Source organism: Canis lupus, chromosome 20, assembly GCF_011100685.1.
Source record: "Canis lupus familiaris isolate Mischka breed German Shepherd chromosome 20, alternate assembly UU_Cfam_GSD_1.0, whole genome shotgun sequence".
NCBI lineage: Eukaryota > Metazoa > Chordata > Mammalia > Carnivora > Canidae > Canis > Canis lupus.
In genome coordinates this window covers 42,079,066-42,102,957 of record NC_049241.1, presented here as the reverse complement: position 1 = coordinate 42,102,957, position 23,892 = coordinate 42,079,066, and the positions used below count along the sequence as shown (strand labels likewise).

Genomic DNA, 23,892 nt, shown 5'->3' with positions numbered 1-23,892 from the left:
TGTATGCAAGAAATCACTTAGGTTTTTTGGTCTCCCTCACTGCCACAACTTCACAGAGTAGACTCTTCTATGAGGAAATACTCTACTGAAATCAGTGAGGAATACTGAGTCTGAGGGAGATGGCTTGCTATAGATAAATTGTAGGATATAAAGTAGTGAGTGTTTAAAAGCTGCACCAACCCTGTATTTTATCAGACTGAATACTTATACCAACCAACCTTCTAGTCCTACTCTTAGCCACATTAAACAGAAACATGAAAATAGATGGTGGTCACTTCCTTCATGTGGTTATAGACTCTGATGCAAATTAGCTCTTTAAAACTCACCTTCAAAATTAAAACAATGAAAGTAAAACACGTGATGTGATTAAACCTACACACATGAGATAGAAGACGATTCTCTTTTTATACGCAAAGATAATAATTCAGAATCTTTCTCTTTCATAAATACCTGCTTTCTTTGGTGTTAATATTAAAAACGCTTCTGAAAATAACTTCATTCTTTCATGTTTCACAAGCAAGTTTTTTTCTGTTATATTTTAAAAAATCTACATGGGCTGCATTTAAATTTTGGTAACACAATGAATACAGCAACTCAGAATGTTCCTAGAATAAATCACCTCCAGACCCAAATCAAAACACACAGAAAAGGAATGAAACTCAGTTTAAAAAGAGAGAGAGAAAGAGAAAGAAAAATTCAGTTTTCTTCAGGAGCAACAGCTAAAACACAATAAAATAGCCATCATTTACTTTCTAGTTATTAAGCATTTTCCAAAAATAGCAAATTAATGTTTGAGGTGTGAAAGAGAAAGGTTTCAAGTCAACTAATAAAAGGACAGTATGATAAAGATAACCATGCCTCAAAACAAACCAACCCTGAAACACTTACTCTTACAAGGCAGAGCCAATGATAATATAAGATCACTGTGAATCACAATGCACTGAACACACCACCCCTCACCATTTCGTGCACGGAAAAATGAAGGTTAAAATAAAATGCAAAGGTTATCCACGTGATAGCAAAAGACTGGAACTAGCCTAAATGTTCATCAAAAGAGTGGCTGAATAACTCTGGTACATCCATTCAATAAAGCAGTATACCGCAAAATAAAGCAATGATGAGGAGCTCTGTATACTGCTCTGGTAGGATCTCCAGAATATATTGATAAGTGAAACAGCAAGACACAAAACAGTGGAAAACAGGAGACTCAACCAAAATTAAACATAATGAGTATATATTAAAGGAAATGGTGACAGGAGATCAAGGATGAAAAGTTATTCCTCTTCCCTCAACCGCTGAGCCACCCAGGCATCCCAAAGTTATTCCTCTTCAAACATTCTTTTATTCCAGTAACTTTTTTTTTAAATGAGAAAGTTAAAAAAAATAATAATTTCTAGAAATTCAAACTATAAAAACTATACCAAATTGATGATTGGCATAAACACAAAAACTAAAGTATTTTGACTACAAATACCTTACTGAACTATATCCTGGGGGAGGGGGGGGAACAAATCTTAAACTGTTGGTGGTCTTACTATAATAATACTGGTATCATTACCGAAACTGTCACATATAAATAGATTAAGTTATTCCATGAATGTCATTAGGAACTAAGATTTTCTACATAAAAGTGATATAAGTTTCAACACAGGGACGCCTGGGTGGCTCAGTGGTTGAGTGCCTGCCTTTGGCTCAAGGTGTGATCCTGGATTCCGAGGTTCAAGTCCCACATCAGGCTCCTTGCATGCAGCCTGCTTCTCTGTCTGCCTGTGTCTCTGCCTCTCTCTCTCATGAATAAACAAAATCTAAAAAAAAAAAAAAAAAAAATAGTTTCAACATAAAAACTCTTAAATAGGGCAGCCCGGGTGGTTCAGCAGTTTAGCACTGCCTTCAGCCCAGGACCTGATCCTGGAGACCAAGGATCAAGCCCTGCTTGGGGCTCCCTGCATGGAGCCTGCTTCTCCCTCTGCCTGTGTCTCTGCCTCTGTGTATGTGTGTCTGTCTCTAATAAATAAATAAAATAAATAAATAAAATCTTAAAAAAAAAAACCTTAAATACGAATTGGAAAAATCAGTATGATTTTCTTTTTCTAAAAAATACATATATCTTAACTATCCAATGAAAAGGCCTAAGCATTGACAACCCAGTAGCCATGAGTACCACGACTAGTATATAGATTATGGTATCTAAATACTATTTTCACTAGAAGGAACCAAGACTCACAGAAGAAATGGCTGACTCTAGACTGCGATAAAAAGTGTATAAATGAGCTGGGGCCAAGGAAGTTATCAAAGATTACCAGGATCATACAAAAGATCACAGAAGCCAATCTGAAAAGGCTTCCACTGGACAACAATGAGGCAATCTGAGCAACAATAAGAACAAAAAATGAGTGCAATGTACTGAAGTACAACACCTAAAGATAAACTCATAAAAAAATAAGTCCCCATTGATCATCTTTGGAGATTAGATTACCAATAAGATACCCACTCATTACCTGAAAATTGACAAAGAATTCTGTATTTTTCCTATCTTTCCATATGAACTGTATTTCAGCACAGTCAGTAGGAGAATTCGATCTAGTAAACTCAACAATCATCAACAGCAACTAAAATCAGTAGGTGAAAGGTTGATGGGGAACTTTGTAACAGACGGATCAGGATGACTATACCAAAATCCACTGGTTAATTTTGCCATCACTAAAATAAGTGATACAATAGGTAATCAATAAAAAGCTGCGGTGTGGAGTCTGATGTAACTACCAGTCTCTAAAAAATACAGGTAATAGAAAAACATGTTAAAGGATACCACAAGGACGCACAGAGCCAATAAACGTAACAGGCTACTATTACTTATTGAGAGATCTGAAATCTGGTAATCACATGCTTATTTAGATCCTAACTTCAAAAAAAATGAAATTAAGTAACATTAAAGAATTACTGCCAATTGTACTAGGCATGATAATGCTATTGTGGTTACTTTTTTTTTTTAAGATTTTATTTGAGAGAGAGGAGAGCAAACACAAAACAGAGCAAGCACCAGTGAGGACAGAGGCAGAGGTAGAAGGAGAAGGAGGCTCCCCACTGAGCAGGGAGCCCAACTCAGAACTTGATCCCAGGACCCTGAGAAATCAGATGCCCAGGTGGTTACTTTTTAAAAAGCTTTTATCTCAGGGTGCCTGGGTGGCTCAGTCAGTTAAGCACCCAGCTCTTGGTTTCAGCTCAGGTCATTATCTCATGGTTGTAGGACTGAGCCCTGGGTAGGGCTCTACACTCAGAGCAGAGTCTGCTTCAGAGACTCTCTCCCTATCCTCCTCCTTCCTGCTCATTCACACACATTCTCTCTCTCTCTCAAATAAATAACATCTTTAAAAATAAATAAAAATAAAAAGGCTTTATCTCGTAAAGATACAAAAGCATGAAAAAAAATACCTGGAGTGCTTCAAAGTATTCCAGTAACAACAACAACAACAAAAATGGGAGACAGATAAAAACCAAAATGGCAAAGTATTAGTAACTGTTAAAGCTGGATGAGTATACTGGGCAGGGAGGGCATTCATTGTACTATATATTCTCTCCCGTATGAATATTTGAAATTTTTCATAATAAAAAAGTTAATGTTTAATTGCAATACAAGGGAGGATAACCAATCCCCAAACAAGTAAACCTCAAGGGACCATGTGTCCACATGCAGCAAGTGAAGGTGGGTGGTTAGAAGTGTTCTGGCAAAACTTATATATTCCGGTTACCATTCAATCACGCATCTACCCACAATCAGAGCTCATTCACCTGGCTATGGCTGAGCATTAATCCATTTACCCAAGCAGAAACAATCCAGGATTTACCATCTGATTTAAACTTTATTTAGAATTTCACTCCCCAACAGTAATAAAAAACACACAGATCACAAATATGTAACGACAGTGAACATTATGCCATGATGGGAAATATATTCTATAAATTAACTTCTGATAAGTAGCATCAACACACAGTTCTACTTTAGGGATCATTTAATTAAAAAAGACTCATGGTTGAGAAAATTTTTTAAAAAAGCAAAAATTCAGTAACAGTAGATATTTTGTTTGGGAAGGAGATCATTAATATTCTTAATACCTAAATCTATTTTTTACCAATCTGCCAATCTTTTAGGGTAAGTCACCAGAGTGCTGTATTTCCATTTCTTGAGAAAAATCTTGTGTTCTTAAGGTAAACATAAAAACAACAGGGTATTTTGTACATCATTTTGCAAATTAGAAATCTGGTTACAATTTTCACTTCCAGATACCAAATTCCAGATGTGTAAGATTTATAAAATAATGCAGAATATAAAGTTGGTTCATCTATAAAACAGAAATGTATCAAAACTCCTATCCTATGGGATTTTTTGTTTATGTCTCAAATGTCAAGTTATACTACACAAGAATTTAAGAAAATGCAGTTGGTCCACAGACCTAGCCAACAAGCCCCTAGCCACTTAAAAATATTCCAGTAATCACAAAGAGATGTGAAGTACCATCAAAAGCTCACTAGAAGAGGTCAAATCTTATTCTCTATGACAGAAAAATATTACAAACTGACAAGGTAGATGCATCCCTCATGGAAACAACCAAGGGTAAAATGATAGGACTAGGACTTGAAATTAACAACATTAGCCAGTATCTTTTTATTTATTTTTTAAAATATGCTCTATGCCCAACATGGGGTTTGAACTCATGACCATGAGATCAAGAGTCACATGCTCTACCAACTGAGCCAGCCAGGCACCCCAACAACAGCTAATATCGTAAAGAAGAGTCAAAGTAGGCAGTTGGTTTTCATATCTACATCTATACTGATGAGAGCACTGAAAACCAAAATGGACACTTGTAAACACCGTAACTAGTATGATGAAAAAGATGTAAGAATGCCTGGGCAGCTCAGTCCATTGCGCATCCGACTCTTGGTTCTGGCTCAGGGTCCTGTGATCAAGACCCACTCAGGGGATCCCTGGGTGGCGCAGCGGTTTGGCGCCTGCCTTTGGCCCAGGGCGCGATCCTGGAGACCCGGGATCGAATCCCACATCGGGCTCCCGGTGCATGGAGCCTGTTTCTCCCTCTGCCTGTGTCTCTGCCTCTCTCGCTCTCTCTGTGTGACTATCATAAATAATTAAAAATTAAAAAAAAAAAAAAAAAAAAGACCCACTCAGGCTCCACACTCAGCAGAATCTGCTTGCCCCTCCCCCTCCGTTCCCCTTCCCCCCTGCTCACTTGGTTCACTCTAATAAATAAAATCTTAAATAGATAAAATCTTAAAGAAAGAAAGAAAGAAAGAAAAGAGAAAAAAAGAAAAGAAAAAAAGAAAAAGAAAAAGAAACCTACATAGTTTAGCATAAGTTTTCCACTCTAGGGCCTTTCTAGTGCCTACGAACTAAAAGGCATGCCCCTATCCCTTTACTCCTCCCATTATGTGTTTTCAAAATACAAGATGGAGAGGCATTTTAGTATAAAAGGTTAAAGCAAAACCCTGAAAGTCAGTCAACCTGGATTTGAATATCAACTGCAGTACTTTTTAACACTTAAGAAAAATAGTGGCCAGAGAGTTTATCTATAAAACTGAAATAGTAGTACTATATTTACTTCAAAGAGAGGATCAAAGGAGAGTATCTATTTAAAATCCTCCATATAGTGCCTGGCACATAGTACTCAATATATGGGAACTGTAAGCAATATGAATTACATATTTGTAAGATTCTTTCACTAGCAACAGTCTTTACTCATAATGTATAAATATATGAATCACTATGAAATACCTAAAAGATATTGTGTATCGATTATACCTCAATTTTAAAAAGTCTCCACTTCTAGAAAATAAGCATAAATAGTGAGGACTTTGCTCATTTTTATATCCCCAGGTCTTGGCACTAAAAAGGTGCACAATAAAAAATTTTGAACAGGGACACCTGGGTGGCTCAGCAGTTGAACATCTGCCTTCAGCTCAGGGTGTGGTCCCGCGGTTCCGGGATCGAGTCCCACATCGGGCTCCCTAAATGGAACCTGCTTCTCCCTCTATGTCTCTGCCTCTCTTGTGTGTCACTCATGAATAAATAAAATATTTTTAAAAAATTTTTTGAACAAATGAGTACAGAAGTAGAGGTAGAAGATGAAAGGTAGAGATTGAAGAAAATGGTAAAAATACAGAGTAGCTGCAGAAGGAAAAGGGAGTTAACACTTATCTGTAGTCTTTTGGCCAGCGCCAATTGGCTAAGTATGTTACATATCCACAAGTACAGAAATTGAGACTAGAGTTTGCAAACTTTTATAGCAATTTGACCTTGATCAGTAATCAGTGGGCTTATAGTTTTTTAAGCTTTTTATTTTGAAATAATTACAGATTGACAGGAAGTTGCAAAAATAGTACAAAGAGTCTCTGTACACCTCACCCAGCCCCTTCCGCTGGTGACATCTCATATAGCTGGAGTCCAATATCAAAACTAGGAAATTCACATTGGTACATTACTATTAACCAGACTAGACCTAATTCACTTTTCACCATTCTTCTCAACCTGCATTCATATTCATTTACGTGTGCATGTAGTTCTAGGCAAAATTATTCCATACATAGATTCACATAACTACTACCACAATGAATACACGTAACTGTTTAACCAGTGGTACTGGATTCTGAATGTCTAGCTTTTCACTTCATTTTTCTAGGACTTAATTTTTAGTGTATGTTTAAAATATATCAATCCATGACAGACTAGCAGGTAGTTTAAAAAGAACTAGAAGAGGGATCCCTGGGTGCCTCCGTGGTTGAGTATCTGCCTTTGGCCCAGGGTGTGATCCTGGAGTCTGGGATCGAGTTCCACATCAGGCTCCCTGCATGGAGCCTGGTTCTCCCTCTGCCTGTGTCTCTGTCTGTCTCTCTGTGTGTGTCTCTCATGAATAAATAAAATATTTTTTAAAAAAAGGAACTAGAAGTTCAAATTTGCTTTCTCCTATTTGGAACCCCTTATTTCCTAAATAACTGATAACTGGATTTATTTTTCTCCTGTTGGATAGTAGAAAATCCAAAATGAAACATATAAAGTCCCCACTTTTTATATATTGGGGTTTTACTGCTATCTAACATAGTTCAGATATTCTTCACTTCTCAATCTTTTACTCTAATTGGTCTGTTGGATACAAGGTAAACAAAAGCCAGGATCTCACCTTAAAACAATTCCTCCAAAAGAATGCATAGGAAACATTATGAACTAAAAAAAAAAAAAAAAAGGAAGAAGAAGAAGAAAGGTCTCCAGACGCTTCACAATGCTCATCCAAAAATCTTCCTTTTGGATTTTTTTACCTTCCCAGATTCCTGAAAATACACTAGAATCATTTCCTATCTAGAGCTTAGAGAAATATTTCAGTATGTTTAGACCACCAGTCCTTTATTAAGATACTTTCCTTCAGCTCCCAGCATACACTTTCTACACTCTTGTTTGTGACAGTATGATTAAGACCCTGTAAACTACTTTTTCCTTTGGCACAAATAGCATGTGCTATGGCACAAATAGCATGTGCTAGCCAGAAGACTAAAAGGCTGGAAGACTAGGAGGGAATCTGTTCCTTCCTGTTGGTCGCAGTTCCTACACATACTGACCTACCAATACAGTTCACCCTGGTGATTCCAGTTTCCACCTCCCCGCCCTCCCCCCCACACCCCACAATCCCAGACCAGTCTGACTGCAACCCCTCAGACACCAGCACCAGTTGTCACATACCCCTTCCTCAGAGGTCTCAGCTCCAGAGGGCCTCTACTTTAAGGTCCTGGGTTGTGGGAACCACATCCTCTTCCCTTTTTCCTCCAGCCCTAGGATGGGCAGCTACTTCCTGCCTTTCCGTTCCTGTTACCTTCAGCATCCCCTTTTCATTTTCTTAATTCTCCAGGAGCCCTTTCAACCCATTGTTTACATTTAATTTTACTTTCTGATAGAGAAAAACAGCCTGAAAGCTTAAGCTCCTTTCTTAAAAGTCAATAAAATAGAAGTAATTATTCTAATGTAACTGTGAGATTCACCAAATGCCAGACTGGGGTACAGTGAGCTTCTTACCAAGAAACTCTAAAAAGCATGAAACTTTGCACCATGCCTTCCTGAAAATTTAACACATTTTAAAACTGTACATAAGCAATCTTGGAAATTAGACAATATATTTTTCATCAGTGCCCTGGGGCAAGCACAAGCAAATTTCTTTTCTATAAAGAGCCACAAAATAAATATTTCAGGCTTCCAGGCCATGCAGTCTCTGTTAGAACTACTCAACACCAATGTTTTTGTGTGAAAGCAGCCATATACAATAAATATGTCTGTGCTCCAGTAACTATCTACAGACACAAAAACTTCAATGTCATATCACTTTCACATGTCACAAAATACTATTCTTTCAATTTTTTTAACCATTTAAAGGATATAAAATCATACTTAATTCACAGGCTATACTAAAACATCCAAGCACGCTGGGTCTGACCCATTGGCTAGTTTGTCAACCCCCACCCTACACGATACCTATTACAAAAATCAAAGTATGTTATTCATTGATAGGCTCAAAAAAAGTTCATTTTAAACCTAGGTTTAAACCATAACCAACCTGAAAACTTCAATGAGACAAAACAATGTTGTAACATTCATCAAACTTTCTTTTGATGAAGACAAAAAAATTAGGAAATTTACTAACCAAGAAATTTCAAAGTATGAACTAGGCTCAATTTAAGCATTCATCAATCTTTTACATCTTCTTTCTACTTCTATAATACTATAAAAATAAGCATTAGCTTTTATTTTTGTTTGGTTTGTGTTCCACTAAAACTTCACTTATGAGTAGTGAAATTTCAATTTCATATAATTTTCATGTCATGAAGTAGTCTTCTTCTGATTTTATCCCCCACCATTAAAAAATGTAAAAACCACTCTTAGCTCATAGGTACAAAACAGGTGGTCAGTCAGATTTGGCCTGTAGGCCATAGTTAACCAACCCATTTTATTTGTTTATTTTTTACTATTCATCTCCAAGACTTAAGCATTGTTGTTGGTTGTTGTTTTCTGAGACAGGAGCTTGAGGAAGAAGTAGGGGAAGAATCTTAAGCAGGTTCCATGCCCAGTGCAAGCCAGACACAGGGCTCAATTCTGATGACCCTGAGATCATGACCTGAATCAAAATCGAGTCTTATGCTTAAGCAACTGAGCCACCCAGGCACCCTCAAGCATTGGTTTTTAAATTAACATTGAGGGGATCCCTGGGTGGCTCAGCGGTTTGGCGCCTGCCTTTGGCCCAGGGCACGATCCTGGAGTCCCGGGATCGAATCCCACGTCGGGCTCCAGTGGGATTCTGCTTCTCCCTCCTCCTGTGTCTCTGCCTCTCTCTCTCTCTCTCTCTCTCTCTCTCTTTCTCTATCATAAATAAGTAAATAAATCTTTAAAAAAAAAAAACTTAAAATAAAATACAAAATAAATTAACATTGAGTAATATAAATTTCCGAATCAGAGAATCATTAAGTTAGGGTCTTGATGTTCAACTTAGAACAAGTTAGAGCAATAATGATCTCATTTCCCAAACAATTCAAATAGGAAAAATATCTACAGACATCCAAGCAAGTTAGGTACAAGTTTATTTCAAAGTAACCATGATTACATAGCCTTTCCTATTAATCTACAACTACTTTGATTCCCTAGTATCAGTATGGAGGAGTGATGTCTCTGGCATCTTATGCTCTCACACATTATGTTCATTATTACTTGTGAGCTCTGTCCATTTGTCCAAAATCCAGGATTAGAACCCTTGAACTAGAACTACTTCATCATGTGGACAGAACATGAACCAGTAAGACAGAAGGAACACAAGCAGCAATGCAATTTTATGCAGGACATGAATTAAAGCAAAAATAAACATTAGCCCTCCTAACAAAAGGCAAGTTATCTACCTATGTACCTCTCCTGGTTTTCCTTAATATATGGAATGACAACAAACCAAGGCTGGAGTCTCATATGGGATCAAAAATTCCTAGAAGTTCATTTCCAATGAAGATTTCAGACTATTTAAGGTATCTGGCCAAAGGAGCAGATCTGGATGCTCCACACATCCAGGGTAGCTTTTGCTGCAATGATGTTCAGCCATCTAATCCTCTAGCATACATATATGCAAAGTCAGAGAAAAGAGTTTTCTCTGCATCCTCCAAATTAAACTATTGTAAGCAACTCAAAACTAATCCAGAAGATCCCTAGGAAAACAAGTTAACTCAGAATACAGGAATCCAGCTGATTATAAATGGCAGCTATCATGTTATTCCTTAGTATCATTAAAAAGTTAGTCCTGGGCCACTCGAGTGGCTCAGTTGGTTAAGTGCCTGCCTCTTGATTTCAGCTCAGGTCATGATCTCAGGGTCATGAAAAAGAGCTCCTCCTAGGGCTCCATGCTGGGCATGGGGCCTACTTGAGATTCTCTTCCTCTGCCCCACCCCCACCCCACTTTTTTTTTTTTTTTTTTTAAAAGGCAGTCTTTCACAAATTGGGTACTCAAAAGACCCTTGGCTCAGGTTGTGGTACTGTCACTAAACTAGCTAGTGAGCATAGCTTGAACTTCTCTGGGTCTTCTTTTCCTCCCTTATTCATAAAATCAGAGGCACTATCTTCCATTCCCTATAAATCACAGCCATGGTAAACCATGGTAATGATTGAGAGGAAAGAAAGTGGGAAGCCACAGGAATGAGAAGTCATTAGGTAAAGTAATAAGGCCTTCCTCCATGAAATAAGTCTTATGCTGCTCAGCAATTCACACTGGAGCAAATACAGGGGAATCTAACTGGAAATGGACATAGGGACAATTTTCCCTATGTACCCTACCCTTCAGTGTGGCCCTTGAGTATCCTCCATCCACCCTTTCTGCCTAACTCCCATTCTTTTAGCCTAAGTATACATCCTCCGGGCAGCCCTCCCTGACTCCCCACCCCTCTACTCCACCAGTCTGGGATAAGTGCCCCTGCTATAGCTCCCTGTACTTACTTCTGTATCCTTATCACAAGGTAGGAATTCAACAAATGTTAATTGATTAGTCAAAAGTTCAATTCAGCTAGTTTTTCTTAACATCAGGTTTAAAAGTTTTGATTATGAAAAAAAAAAACTTTGAATATAATTTTATAATTGCTTCATAGAGTTTAAGGTTTAGCATGTAAGTTTTTTTACGTTTCCTAGGTATAAAAAGCATCAGCTACCTAGAGAACAAAAGCCTCAATTTTAGAATATCAAGTTTTCTACCATTTTCAGTGTCACAGCCTTATGGTATACCTCCAAACATCCCTTGATTTACCACTGCATCTGTATTTGCCTTACTTCCTTTTGGCCCTTAATATCCATAAAGAGATAAATGAAGCTACTGATTGAAGGATCTGAACAGAAAGACAATTAACAAGGGTGAACAGGTATAATTTAAAGAGGATTCTGGAAAAAACACAAATACAAAGCAACTAAAAACTGGTCTAGCACTGGGGGAAAACTGGTCTAGCACAAAATACTTCCTACCTTAGGAAGCACTCATGTTCTCTCTCAGACCACCATTATGAGGTCTCCAATTTTCTTCAGTTTGTCTCCAGAAGGACCAACAGAAGAAGCATAAAAACTTTTCTCAGCACCAATCACATTCATTAGCCCAATTCATATCACTCAATTCTCTTTCTCTATCCTAATGTAATATTTAAGAATGTCTTATGATAGATGCCAATAATTATTAATGCTGCTATTCACTATCAAAAAATCAAAATGACAGTTAAGAAGGATCAAGTCAACTTAAACATTTCTTAAGCACATACTACTATGTACCCAACTGCTAGTGACTGGGATTCCTCCATCTAAAAGAATAAGGCTCTATAAAATATTCATCGTGTTCCTTGGATTTGCTAGTACATGGGACAAAATCCCTTAGGTCCTAGCAATATATAGAACCAAACAAGTTTAAATGGTGCAAGATGATGATGGATAAATGCTCAGACAGACAGGGTCCAAGGAAATGGTTAGCCATTCTTCAATACTTCATATTAGTAACCACCTAAGGGATCTTAGAAGTTGGAGAATTATAAAAATACACATGCATGCAAATATATCATATAAAATAATAATGTGGAAAAATAGTAATGATGGAAATAAAAGTTTTAAGCAACAGGTACATTTCACAAAAGCACAGAGGTAACAAATTTTACAGCTATCATATGCACAGACAAAAAAAAAATGTCCTATCACAGCCAGGTTCCAATTCCTGTCCCAATTTTTTATCTTCTAACACTATCATTATCTTCTCTAATAAATAAGAAAAGTAGTCAAAGAAAGATAGATGGACATCAAGTATTTCTTGGTAGTCTGTCTCTCTAATGACATAAACAACATTATAATGGGGAGAACGATTTTATATTTAACTACCATTGTTTCAATGTGTTGATATTCAGTTATTAACATTACTTTCTTAGACAAATTGCTATCAATATGCCAGAAAGACTATATTTTTCATGATTCCGGCAACTGGTTTTTATTTCTTAATGGACATGGTAAATTTAACCTAAAGAGTGTACCTGCTAAGGTTGTCTTGGTGAAAACTTCAGTAGTACATATTCACCTATTTCTAACAAAACGAATTTTGTTGAGGTACAATAAAACATCTCTCTATAGTTAATTTTTAGCACAGAAGCAGTACCATAAGGCAGCGCTTCTCCCTCTGTCTGTGTCTATCTCTCATAAGCAAATAAATAAAATCTTAAAAAAAAAAAAAAAGCAGTACCATAAAACGTGTAGCTTGTGTTTTAGAGTTGATACAGATATAAAATAATGGAAGAGGTAGATCTTTAACCAAGTAAGTTTAGAAAATCTGTGTGTGCTCCAGGATCAGAATAAATGGACTTCCATAAAAAGGGTCTGCAGGGACGCCTGGGTGGCTCAGCAGTTGGGCGCCTGCCTTCGGCCCAGGGCGTGATCCTGGAGTCCCGGGATCGAGTCCCACATCGGGCTCCCTGCATGGAGCCTGCTTCTTTCTCTGCCTGTGTCTCTGCCTCTCTGTCTCTCATGAATAAATAAAATCTTTAAAAAAAAAGGGGGGGGGGGGCGCCCTGCAGCCAAATACATAATTTATGAAAAACAATGTTAGCTCTACTTTACATTCACACAAAATTCATAAAAATTTTAAGCTTGACATCATCTGCCTACTAAAGTAGACAGTATGTAATTAATAACTATTCACTAAGAGGCCAAATATCAAAGACTCAAAGTACAAGTTACTCCGTGAGCTAATCATGAAGCAAATATTGGTGATTACTATGCAACCAACCCTTCCCAAAGAGACGATTTAAATGCATATGGTAGGAAGTGGGCAGCAGGAAGAGCTACTGTCAGAAACCACCACTTGCTCCAGGATCTTGCAAGCCCATAAGCAATGCTCCCAGTATGCAGACCTCCCAGCAGCCTGCCAACATGATCACACTCCTATCAACTCCCACACCATCCCAAGGATATTTTTCACTTGTGAGATGTTAGCATCTGACAGAAAAAGCACTCTAAAATAAAAAGCATCTACAAGAATTTAGACCAACTTTAAACTCCCAGCTCAATGACCAATATATTCACTTAGCTGGAAAAGACACTAAAGTAACCACAAGCTTGATTTAAAAAACCCAAAACTATCAAATTAAAATACATTATACTTGAGGGGTGGTGCCTGGGTGGCTTAGTCGGTTGGATATCTGCCTTCAGCTCAGGTCATGACCCCAGGGTCCTGAAATGGAGTCCAGCACTGGGCTCTGTGCCCGGTAGGGAGCCTGCTTTTCCCTCTCCTTCTGCTCCTGTTGTCTCTTGGTATTTCTGTCACTATCTCTCTCAAATAATAAATAAAACCTTTTTAAAAAAATACATTACACTTGAATTCCAAACCTAAAAGACTCAAATACAACAATTTTACTAGCATATAATAACCAAAAGTTACATAAGGTAAACTGCTTCCCATCTGAATTCATGAAAGTAAACTTCCAAATATAGATCTTATTATGAAAAACAACAAACCTATTGAATTTTCACTTGGCCAGCTTGTCGGCCAGCGTCAAACCAAGTATTTTCAAAAAAACTATACTTAAATGCCTTGAGTTTTCTTTTCAAAATAACTAAGCAACTAATCAAAGTAGGGCAGGAATAAAAACTACTTAATCCAGGGTGCCTGACTGGCTCAGTCAATGGAGCATGTGATTGAGTCTTGATCTCTGGGTTGTAAGTTCAAGCCCCATGTTGGGTGTAGAAATTACTTAAAATCTTAAAAATAAAAAAAAAACAAAATCTACTTAATCCACCTGACAGGACAAACAGAAATAAATACATATACAATATATTTTTAAAAGGAAAAAAAAGTACAGGAGTCAAAGTCCAAACAAAATCGTGAAAACACAATCATAAATTACCAAATATACTCACCCTGTGTGGAAACATATTTGTAAAGAGACACCTTCCACACAGCACATGTCCTAAGGTCTGTTTAAACTGTTTAACATGACAACCAGACACCTTAAGAAAATAAAGCAACTCAATAGTGTCTGTTAAAAAAGATGAGTACCTCATATAATATATATATATATGCAAATATGCAGAGAACACAATTTATAGAAAAAAGGTAGAATGATATATGTAGTATGACTCCACTTATATAAAAATAAAAAAGGAAAAGTTCTGGAAGGTCTACACTAAATTGTTAGTAGTAGTTACCCTCTTGGATGTGGGATTTAGAGAGGTAGAGCAGGGAAAAGATGTTAAGGGTGGATTACTTTTAATTCTATAAATATCTGCATTATCTTACCCTTCTGCAATAAGCATTTATTGTTTTGGTAATTAAAAAAAGAAACCATTTAAAACATACTACCAGACACTTATTATTCTTAAAATATCACAATTGTGGTAAATCCAAAGACAATAGTAAAGTAATGATCCAACACTTGAATTTAAAGCTCTATCCTCAGGGACTAAAGAGGTCTAAGAGACATCACAATTAAATGCAACGTGTAATCCTAGACCAAAAAGAGGACATTTTTGAGACAACTGGCAAAATTTAAATATGACAGTCTAAGAGTTAACAGTACCATTACAAATGTTAAATTGCCTGAATTTGATTATTATACGTTGGTTATCCAAGAGAATGCCTTCTCTTAGGTAATACTATGAAATATTTAGGGGTAAAGGGGTAAAGTTGATGTCTGCAACTTGATTCAGTCAAAAATAAAAGATGTATTTTTTTTATATATAGAAAGATAAACCAAATGTGACAAAATTTCAATTAAGTCGTTAATGTGGATAAATAGTATTGTGGACATTCTATTATACTATTCTTGCAAATTCTCTGCAAGTTATTTTTTCAAAATAAAATGCCTCCCCTGCTCCTACTCTGGCTCCCCACCCCTGGCTCTCTCAAAGGAAGGAAGGATTCTAAACCTAATGTTTGGTGACTCCAGATGTAATGGTTCAGTTTCTAATATGAATGGTCTCTCAGGGCCTTACAAAAGCTCTTAGTGCATTACAAAATAAGGTACTCTACAGTACTCTGGAAAAATTAGCAGAAATTAAGCTGGATGCTGGTCACCTTTTGATTCTGTAACCTAGGCTAGTCATCCTTTACCATCTCACATATGACTATTCTAGCTTCTCTGCAAAAACTGACAATACTCACAGAATACCATCAATTATCAAGTCAAGAAAAATTATAAATCTGTCAAAGAGTACACTATAATACATTTCAATTTTTTAAAAAAGGAATAGATTAAATCAATTAGTCAGTACAGTAAAAAGTGGCAGAAAAGATTTGGGAATACCAAAGTTCCACTGAGGAAACTAAGTAGGTATGACTGGTAGATAATCTTACATGTAAAAGTATGTCTTGGCAGTTTAAAGGTTTCTTAGTTGCTTGATACCTTTCTAAAGACATAATGTGTCAGTAGAGGAATGCTCGGCCTGAAATCTAGAAAAGAGCAAAGAGAAATATGAATACTGGAAAGGTATACTCTCTCTTAAGTACTAGGATAGTCCATTATGCTTTCTAGTCAGTAAACCCTCCCAGCAGTATTTTCTCTTAGTTGGCTTCATACACTGTAACTAAGGTGAATTATGAGAATTTTATGAGAACTCGACTAACATCACTGCTTTATATTTTATTAGAATATGTACAAATATTTTTTCCCAGTCAATAAACTTTATTTTGGCCAAATTCACTGCCTTTCCTATCATGGTGCCTTGTACTCTTCTAACTGCAGCTTTCCAACCAATACTAATAATAAAAGAGCTAACACGGTCCTAATTCTTAAATCCTCATAAAACTCTTTGCAGAAAATACTATTATGATCCCCACTTTATAAATAATGACACAAAAGCACATCGTAATTACAAAACCTGCTCAGGTTCATAAAGCTATTAAGTAAAAAAGAGGTGAGATTCTAAACCCTAGCTACAGAGCCCAGGATTTAACTTTTGTGTGCGTGTGTGTGTGTGCGCGCGCGCGCACTTTGGACAAAAAATTTTTGACATTCTGATGAAGCCTGTGGATTTCTTCTCAGCTTAATATTTTTAAATGCATAAAATACAAAGATTACAAATGAGACCAATTATATCGAGGACAAAAATACCAAATGTGAGATACAGTAATACATATGCTTAACAATGTGGTGGTAGATCTCTTCTGTACTATAATTTTGATGTAATGATACACATAAATAATATTTTGAGATATCTACAAGCACAGCATATTATAAAAAATATTTGACTTGTACTAATAGTAAAATCACAATTACTGTTAGTAGTACTATAGTTTGCTATTTACATTGGTAATTAAAAGAAATGCTAACTTACAATTAGAGAATAGTGAAGTTATTTTCCCCTCTAAGTTTATGGATACCATCCATGTTAAGACCCCTACACTGCACACTATAATAAAAGCCTCTTAATACTGTAATTTAAAGGGACCACTCCCAAGTCCTTATCTCTTTCTACACAGGCTCCCTTGGTGATCTCTTCCAGTGATGTGGTTCTAATACTAAGATGACCATAAAATATATCTCTAGTCCAGACCTTTCCCCTGAACTCCAGAGGATTGAATTAGATATCAATTTAACCTCAATGTCTAACAAGCATCTCAAATTTAACCATGTCTAAAACTGAACTCCTAATCTATTTCTCAAACTTGCTCTTGTCACAGTCATACCTACTACCTTGGTTGATGGCAACTCCACGTTTCTAATTACTCAGACAAAAAACCTTGGACTTCTCCTTGGCTCCTCTTACATGGCAATTTGACCTATCAACAAATCATATTGGTTTATTCTTCAGTGTATATCCAGAATCCAATCATTTCTCACCATTTCCTGGTTAACACCTTTACAAGTCACCAGCAACTCTCTCCCAGATTGTTAATTTCCTTTTAAGTCTCCCTGCTTCTTCTGTCCTCCCCTGCACAGAAGGTGATCCTTCTGAAGCTAAAAGAGTATCATGTCATTCCTCTGTTGAAAACTCTGAGCAAGGTCCTTATAATGACTCTACAAAGCACTGTGAAATCTGCACCCCATCCCTACCCAAGTTACTATTTATTGCTCTTTTTTGTTCATTCCATTTTAGCCATAACAGGCAGAATTCACTAGGTCTGCCTCGGCACCTTGGAACTATTCCCTCTACTTGGAAAGCTTTCACCTCAGATATTAAAATGGCTAACTCCCTCCCCTTTAAGTCTTTATATCTATATGTAAGTCTAAATATCATTCTCAGAAAGGTTCACTCAGTCTATTTTAAATTGTCACATCATCCCCAGAAATTCTGGATCCCCCTTACCTTGCTCTATTTTTCAAAGCACGTACCTTTGAACATTCTATATTATGCATTACTACCCATTACTAGGAGTACCACCCTGAAGGGCAAATTTTGTTTATTTTGTACACCACTTACCTCTAGTGCAACTATGTTTGCCACAAAATAGACGTGCATATGTTCCAAGAACAGCACTTCTATGGCTGTTAAGTACTTCTCTCATTAGAAGAGTTCCTTAAAGACTTTAACTGGATCTAATTTGCAGTGTCCTCAACACCTGGCCCCAATAACCTAATGCACAGATACTCAGGTGATTACAGCTATTTTCACCTGAAACACAATCCTATATGCCACAGGAAAAAAAAGCCAGGTCTCACAGCTGTGACTCATTAAAAGAGTGAGTACAAGACAAACAGAACATCAGGTTCAAACTGTTACTTCAATCAAACTGAATTTATGTTTCGTGCCTCAATTTCTTCATGTGTCTAAGAACCATTCCAAAGTACCTAAGTCTAAAAGGGCACTTGGTCATTCTTTCCCCCAGTCTGGTCGCCCTCTCAAGCCCACCTAATCTTTCCAAGCTTCACTTAAAAGCCTACCTCTTAAGTTTTCCCTGATGACTCCAGCTAGAAGCATTTATATATGCTACATTCTGCGCCAAGTGCTTTTCACCCATTCTCATTCAATCCTCCCCCAAAGCCCTATGAGGTTGCTACCATCATAATCCCTATTTCCAAGATGTTTGGAAAACCCAGGCTTAGAGAGATGAAGAAGACACTTGTCCAAGGTTCAACTAGTGTTCAAACCTTGGGATGTCTGACTCTGAAATCCAAGTTCTTTAAATCCTTTAAACACTGTACTGCTTTTCCTTCTCCAGTAGTATAATGACTAGCATCTACATAGTACCTCAGAGTGTCTCCTGTCACTTCATTTCTCTTGGCTTCAGTTTCTGCATTGAAAAACTGGTGATGTTGTCCAGGATGCCTACTAAATTCCTTCTAGTTCTTACAGTATTATCAGAAAATATTTCATAATTCTATACTCCATGCAGGTTAATATACACACAACACACACACACATACTTTGGAACTTAGTCACTTAGAAATGCAAAGCAGTGGTGACAGAAAAGCAGTAGAAATAACTTCAAGACCTTGTGTAAAACAAGCATTCTTAATTCCTCCCCACTCCGTCCCATCAAAGATGCACTTCTGAGTCCATTTTCCCACAATATGAAAAATTATGTTTTCCCCAAGAAGTGTGATCCTTAAGGCTCTGGACTTCACCACACAACCTGGTAAAAAGAACCATATGCAAGCACTTAGTCCAGCCAGGGGGCTAGCTTGTTATTTTGTACAGGACAACTGTTCAATGTTCATTGGATCAGGATACAGAATTGTCTGAGGTTCTCCAAGTCTCTCATCAAAACCCTACACAACATGAGCTTTCTAACTGCACTGATGATTGTGCAGTAAATAAAAAACAATCTAATCAAGGTAATGTAAACTTAAAAGCAAAGAACCTATGAAAGGATAAAGCCATGTTGAGAGAACTTACATCAAAAATAAGAATCAGGTTTTGTCTACAAAGGTAGAATAATTATTTCTCTTTGTGTGCGGAAACAACCATCAATACCCCAACGGAATCCTTCTGTCTTGCAACTGAATCTGATAACTATCAAAAAAGATCCAGATATTTCTGGACCAAGTTGAAAAGCTTTGCCAAAGGGCTTAAAAAAAAAAAAAAAAAAAAAGAGCACTAGCAGAGCTAAGATAAAATGTATCAAAAGAGCAAATCCTTGGAATCATTCTGCTCATAAAAAGTGACAGTTTCATCTGAAATCCCTACCAACCGTTAAGTTTGAAATGAGTCGTGTATTCGTAGGTCTAGACTTCAACCAACACCAGCAAATGGAGTTTCAGAATAGTTTTTTAAAACAATAGTCTTGTGAGGGCATAGAGAAAGAAGTGAATCCAGGCTCTGGAGTGGAAGCTCTCGGAGGTAGCAGATACAGTAGCAGATACAGCTCTCTCCACAGAAATGTTAAAAAAAGAAAAAAGAAAAAAAAGAAAAAGAAAAAGAAAAAAGAAAGAAAGAAGAAAAAAAAAAATGTCCAAGGCTGAAAAAATACTACCGGGAAAAACTCTATTTCACTTTTCTAGAATGCTGTCTCTTTAGAGAATCCTCAAACGATCCTTGATTTTTAAGTAAGTATGAGAAGTAGAAAGTCATCCATTTAGGGTAAAAGGTTCCTGTTACCAAGGAAGTAGTGTCCGAAAGTGTGCAAATCCCACAATCTGGAAGAGAACGTCTGCCCCTCCGAAGGCTTTCATTTTCAGGCGTTAAAACAAACCCGGTGTCACCTCAACATCGGGGCCACACAAACCTCGCCACCATTACAAAACCGAAGTGCCAAAGGTGCAGAATCTGAAGCCGGAAGCACTACGAGGCCAGGATCGAGTTCCAGGAGAAAAGAAAAAAGAAAAAAAAAAAAAAAATCAAACCCGAGAGTGCAGCGCGGACCCAACGCGGCCCCGGGCTGAGGGAGGCACGCTAGGCCCTTCCGGTCCGAGCCGCCGTCGCCGGGAAGCCGGGCGACAGGCCGGGCGACGGGCCGGGCTTCCACCCGAGCCCGGGGATTCGCGGCCTACCCTCGCCGGTGCCGTCTCGCTAACTCCGACACCAGCGGCTCCTCCGCTTCGGCCCCTTCGCCTGCGGTGCGGGCTCCGCGGGCCGCGGGGAGCCGGAGGAGCCGGCCGAGCCTCGGGCGGGCCGGGTCGGTGCGGACGCGGCGGCGGCGGCGGAGGCCGTGGCCGCCCCTCCCCCACCGGCCCGGCCCAACCGCCGCTGCGACGCGAGCGGCCGCGCCAACGCCGGGCCCAACCGCCGACCGGCCGCGGCCCGGGCGAAGCGGCGGCGGCGGCGCGGGCCTGCTCCTCACGCCGCCCGCGCGAGTCCACCGCGGGCCCGTTACTCCTCGCGCCGGCCCGCGCCGCCGCCCGTCAGGACGCGCCACCCTCGGGGCTCCGGGCTCGGGCCGAGGGCGGCCGCGGGGAGCCGCGGAGCAGATACTTACTCAGGGGTCGGGTGCTCGGGGTCGTAGAAATCCCCCATTTTCGGAGGTGGCTGCGGCGGCAGCTGCTTCATCGGGAGCGGCTGGAGGCGGCGACGCGAGCCCCCTCCCCGCGGCAGGGCGACGCGCGCGGGAGGGGAGGGGAGGGGAGGGGAGGGGAGGAGGCCGCTGGTCCGACCGCGGCGGCGGCGGCGGCGGCAGGGGCGGCCCGCGTCGCTCGCTCGCTCGCTCGCTGGTTCCCTCCCTCCCTCCCTCCGGCGCCCGCCCGCCCGCCGCTCTCTCCCCCACACACTCACACGGGGAGCGACGCGCACCCCGCCAGCCCCTCCGCCGCACAGGCCCGGCCCCTTAAAGGGACACGCACGGGCCGCGCGTCCGCCGCCAGTCGGCGCTCCCGCAGCTGCGGGGCGACCCCAGGCGGGGGCGAGTCGGCTGGCCCGAGTCCGCCCGCCGCCTCCCGGAACAATGAGCGCGGGACCCCTCCGTCGGGCCCACCGGGGCGGCCGGGGGCCGCGGGCAGGCGCCGTCGGGGAGCGGCCCGAGCCCGCGGGGACTCTACCCTCCCGGCGGGCAGCGGCGTCCCGGGCCTCGGAGCTCGGAGGTGCCGCGGCCGCCCCTCTTTATTTCGACTCCTCGCTGTCTCTCCCCCCTCGGCAGGTACGGAGACAGGGCCCGGCCGGGGAACCGCCGGGACGCCCCCTCCTCCCCCGCCTCCCCCTCCTCCCCCGCCTCCCTCTGGGTCTAGTGCCCCCGCCCCGCCCCCCCCGCCCCCCCCCCCAGGCTGCCGGGCGCCGGCCTTCCGCGGGGCTCCTAAGGCCTGGGAGCAGACGTCCTTGTCGGAAGGCTGTGAATCCCTCTCCTGCGAAAATGAGGTGAGAGTAAATAGGACAACCCGAAAGGGCTACGGTTTTTAGTTATCTTTGGAAGGAGAAACAAGAATGCCTAAGGCCTTCTTGCTAAACGCTCAGGACGTTTAAGGTGTTTATAGCAATTGATCGTTTCGAAACTGGGAGTCCACAGGATCAGCTTGGGGACGGAGGTGGGGGGGGGGGGGTCACTATAATTTTAAAGAGGATTTTACCAGCCAACAGTGGCATATTAGTCTGTGTTGCGGCCTGGATGTTTGTGTGCCTCCCACCCACCCGGTTTAGGTTAAAAGTCCTTACCTCCCGGGTATTAGAAGGTAGGGCCTTAGGGTGATTAAGTCATGAGGGTGGAGCCCTCCTGAATGGGATTAGTGCCCTTATAAAAGAGACCCCTTTGAGGAAGAGACCTAGAGAAAAGGGCGGGCTACGCTCCAGAAGAGCTCTCCCACCAGATCTCAGTCTTGCCTGCACCCTGCTCTCGGATTTCCAGCCTCCAGAACTGTCCGAAATAAATTTCAGTTGTTTATAGCCACCCAGTCTACATGGTATTCTGTTACAGCAGCCTAAACCAAGACAGTATGTGTCCTGATTACTGAAATGTGATCTAAGTGAGCAGACGTCCTTTACTAGCTATTTTTTATATCCTGTAAGTGTATATGCGTGTGTGCATGCACATATGCCTCCGCCTGCAGTGTCTATTAGCATTTTATCATCATTGTTTTTCATTTGGGGATTTTTTTTTTTTTTGGCGGGGGGGGGGGGGGGGGGTTCTGTTGCCTTTAGGCATAGAATCTAGGTACAGGGCCCATCTGATTCCCTAGGTTCAAGTCTCCCTTGATGGCTTCTTTAAGGACCATGAATGTTACATAATTTCTCTGTGCTTTTTTTCTCATTGTAATGTGGATGGGACCTCTTACTGTTGTAAGGATTAAAAGAGAGAATATCTGTAAAGCTCTAAACTTTGACTAAATGTCAGCAGTTAATCAGACATTTTAGAGCAGTGGTTAAGAGCTGTCTCTACTAGCCCTGCCACTTTCTAGTATGTGACACTGGGCATGGTTACTTTTCATGAAATGAAAGTTGGAAGATTGAATACTACTAAATGCCCTCATCCGTTATTGTACTAGGGTTTCTTGTGCACATATTTTAAAGTCAAAGAGAATGCATCCTCCAAACATATTCTTGGGCCTGGCCTCTTGAGCAAAGCTGTGGAATAATTTGGTCTTTAGCATTATTGGATATTGGCTGTCTCCTACTTTGTTACATAAGCTTCCTGCAAATGTGTATGAAGTCAGAAAGTCTTAAGGTGAAACATAAGAGGCATTCATTCCTACCTAGAGTGCCGAAAACCATAAAAAAACTTCATAATTGCTCCTGCCATTACTGCTTCCTGTTGACCCACACCACCCCATTTCATGGGACCCCAGAGTAGCCTTTAGTGACTTTGAAACAAAGTTGATTCGGGCATCTCTTGCCTTAGGGGAGATAAAAGGCCAAAAGCTGAAGAGTTGATCTCTTGAGCACAATCTCCAAACTACTCTTTGTAAACATTTTTAAGGTAATATATTGGCAAGACAGTTTCTAGAACTGACACACACAAAAGCAATACAATCAATAGTGAGATACTCTAAAGTGCCACTGGATGTATCTTTTTTTTTTCTTTCTTTTTTTTTTTTTTCTTTTTTCTAATGTACCCAGGCCAAGGCTCTGCTACCTCATATGGGAACCTGGCGAAAGCTCTAGGAAAGAGGGAAATGGTCATTCTTCCTTGAACCCAAACCTGGAGATGAATGGGAAAGCCACTCCTACCCACTTACTCTTGCCTCTTCCCATTCCACTCCTCCTTAACCAAATTTCTTCTCTCCTCATGAGGATTATCAGAGGACTGGCTGCACTCCTCAAGACATGCCAATTTGTTTTTGTTTTTGTGTTTTTTTTTTTAAGATTTTTTATTTATTTATTTATTTATTCATGAGAGAGAGAGAGAGAGGCAGAGACACAGGCAGAGGGAGAAGCAGGCTCCATGCAGGGAGCCTGACGTGGGACTCTATCCCTGGTCTCCAGGATCACGCCCCGGGCTGTAGGCAGCACTAAACCGCTAAACCGCTGCGCCACCTGGGCTGCCCAAGACATGCCAATTT

At 40.2% G+C, this 23,892-nt stretch overlaps 1 protein-coding gene and 1 non-coding gene across 9 annotated transcripts in view; both read right to left on the bottom strand.

Moving 5' to 3' along the window:
• Positions 1 to 21,022, bottom strand: part of SETD2 (SET domain containing 2, histone lysine methyltransferase) — a 125,187-nt gene extending 104,165 nt beyond the window's left edge. For 4 of the 8 annotated variants that reach the window (XR_005374958.1, XR_005374959.1, XR_005374960.1 and 1 more), the window contains exon 1: positions 20,889 to 21,022. Coding sequence is in view for 3 of the 8 variants with exons in the window: in XM_038566632.1 (XP_038422560.1) it covers positions 20,889 to 20,959 (71 nt within the window). In the remaining 5 variants the exon portion in view is untranslated. The remainder of the gene's footprint in view (positions 1 to 20,888) is intronic. The other 4 variants (XR_005374956.1, XR_005374957.1, XM_038566630.1 and 1 more) reach the window with 2 other exon arrangements.
• Positions 4,690 to 4,762, bottom strand: TRNAK-CUU. The gene has a single exon. It is a non-coding gene; the product is annotated as a tRNA-Lys (tRNA).
• Positions 21,023 to 23,892: the final 2,870 nt, after the last annotated feature.